The sequence below is a fragment of the Penaeus vannamei genome, chromosome 12 (genome assembly GCF_042767895.1).
Source record: "Penaeus vannamei isolate JL-2024 chromosome 12, ASM4276789v1, whole genome shotgun sequence".
Classification (NCBI taxonomy): Eukaryota; Metazoa; Arthropoda; class Malacostraca; order Decapoda; family Penaeidae; genus Penaeus; species Penaeus vannamei.
Genome location: NC_091560.1, coordinates 30,641,520 through 30,644,019, shown reverse-complemented (window position 1 = coordinate 30,644,019; position 2,500 = coordinate 30,641,520). Strand labels below are relative to the sequence as shown.

General features: G+C 38.5%; 1 protein-coding gene across 8 annotated transcripts in view; it reads left to right on the top strand.

The window, feature by feature from the left end:
- LOC113815933 (peptidyl-glycine alpha-amidating monooxygenase B-like) overlaps positions 1-2,500 on the top strand; it is a 51,761-nt gene that overhangs the window by 26,358 nt on the left and 22,903 nt on the right. For 4 of the 8 annotated variants that reach the window (XM_070128203.1, XM_070128199.1, XM_070128201.1 and 1 more), the window contains exons 10-12: positions 244-357; positions 1,873-2,013; positions 2,344-2,500. The exon at positions 2,344-2,500 is cut by the window's right edge and continues 78 nt beyond it. In XM_070128203.1, coding sequence (XP_069984304.1) covers positions 244-357; positions 1,873-2,013; positions 2,344-2,500 — 412 coding nt within the window. The remainder of the gene's footprint in view (positions 1-243; positions 358-1,872; positions 2,014-2,343) is intronic. The other 4 variants (XM_070128207.1, XM_070128204.1, XM_070128205.1 and 1 more) reach the window with 1 other exon arrangement.

Here is a 2,500-nt window from a genome sequence, read left to right as displayed (position 1 = left end):
GTGCATTTAGACAATAGATATGGCACATAAGTGTATTACCACTTCACCACCCAGATTCTTGTGGTATTACATAAATTGGTCTGACAACTTAATCAGTTCTTCCTTCATAGATCTCTTATTGGCCCAAAAATAGATGGTATTTTAACAAACAAACTTCTCAATTGATAATAATTAGGCTTTCTGGAATTGTGTTTGTTCCCACCTGTCATAGGCAGGAGTGAAAAGAGCTGGTTTCATTGGCAGGGTATGACTACCCACTGTATGCAGATGTAGACTATGTCTATCCACAACGACAAAGACAGCCAGACAGGAGCTGGATGCCGCAGATTTCCAATGTTGGTAGTGGAGGGTATAGAGGTGGGGAGCACATGATAGTTAGATATGTGCTTTGTTTGTAGAATGTGCTTTTGATGTGGTTTAATGTTGCATCATTTTCTTATTCATTTGAAGCATGCTGTGATTTTTAGAATTATATTTTGTACTGTAAGTTCAATATAGGTAATGTGCAATGTTTTCTTAACATCTTTTACTTATAGATGTATATACACATTTATATATACTCAGAAAACATTTTTTTTTGCTGTTTTAGGAAAAATTTGTGATGATTTATTTACTTGAATGTTTACACTATTAACCCATTGGATCTGGATGCTTCATCCATGATGGGGCCCAAAATTCAGGCATTAGGCTTCTGTGAACGAACACCGATGAGTGTGCAGCTGGTAGGCTGGGTACAAATGAACACTTGTGTGCAGTGACAAGACTATCCCTCCCCTTTGCAGTGTTATTTTGTCTTTCTTTTTATTTTTTGCCATTTTATAGTCTATATATGTCATTTGATTTGCTTTATTCAAATGGTTATAGACGATTTTTCTTGCACAGACTTCATAGCATCTCTCTAGGTAGTCTTTATGTCAGTTCAGTGATGATAATTGACAGTAGATTCCATACTTGTTTATTGATGGAAGTTATGCAAAGCCCCTGCCTAAACTAAACAACTGAGTTTAATCACCCTCCAAGAGCTTCGTGTACTCATGAAGAGTCTTTCCTATCACCTTCAGCTGAAACACTCATGACTGCAGGTTTGCATCACTCTGGCCTACAGCCAAATTTTTTCATAACAGCATGTTCACGTCACCCACCCGTCAAGCCAAATTTTTTCATGATGTGATGTTCACATCATCTTGATTTTAGGGGTTAAGAGTGAAAAATTTCATTGTTTTAAATGTTATAGTTATGCTGATACTGTTTTTATGTTATAGAGAATGAGGATAGCGAGTGAATGAGTGAGTGGAGTGGAGTGGCTGAGTAGAGTAAGTAAGTGAGTGGGCAGAGTGAGTCATTGAGGAGAGTGAGTGGCCAAGTCGAGTCAATGAATGAGTGGATTGAATGGATGGGTGAGTGTATGAATGAATGAAAGGAAGGAAGAGAAATGAATTAATGAGTGAGGGATTGAATCACTGAATGAGAAAGAGATAGGAAGACAAAGACAGAGAGAAGATGAAGAGAGAGAGGAAAGAGAAAAAAAGAGAGAAATATACAGAATATTGTAGAATTTACTCTTTTGTGGCAGAGCATGGAATGCATGTTTAGCCTTTGGATGTTTTTTTCTACCTTGGCATATTTGAGACTTATTTCTTCTGTTATATGAAAGGGTTGTATTTTCCTCAGAGAAATGTTTATTCATTTGTTTTATCACCCATCTTCAACTAAACAGTAAAGTTATAATCAGGTCATTGGAAGTGTTTTGCATTATTGCACTTTTAAGTCTGATTTTGATGCAGGATTCTGAATGTAAAGGGATAGAACTTCACAAATTGATTATTCAGAATTTCATATATCTTTCAATAACTAGTTTTTCTTTCCATATAGAAAACGCCTACCAGACAAAGCCCAAGCCAGTATCATATGACTATGATAATGTGATGACACCTGGCAGACAGATACCAAAGGATAACATTAAGCCTTCCTTAGTTGAAGCTCCACGGAAGGGGAAGCAGCTTAAGTTCTCAGGTATTTAAAAAAGAAGTGTGTGTGTGTGTGTGTGTGTGTGTGTGTGTGTGTGTGTGTGTGTGTGTGTGTGTGTGTGTGTGTGTGTGTGTGTGTGTGTGTGTGTGTGTGTGTGTGTGAGAGAGAGAGAGAGAGAGAGAGAGAGAGAGAGAGAGAGAGAGAGAGAGAGAGAGAGAGAGAGAGAGAGAGAGAGAGAGAGAGAGAGAGAGAGAGAGAGAGAGAGAGAGAGAAATATCATCTTGAAAAAGTTTTGATATCAATAGATGATACCCACAGAACTACCTTTCTGTCTCATTCCTGCCTCTAATATTCCCACATGTTTTACTTTTACAGCGTATCGCATGATCCCAAATTGGGGCCAGAAAGAGATTGTCTATGGGCAAGTGGTAGCAGTTGCCCTCGACTCCAAGGGAGATGTTCTGGTCTTCCATCGAGGAGAACGCCGATGGGATGGCTCAACGTTTATCCAAGACACACTACGTGACCAAGA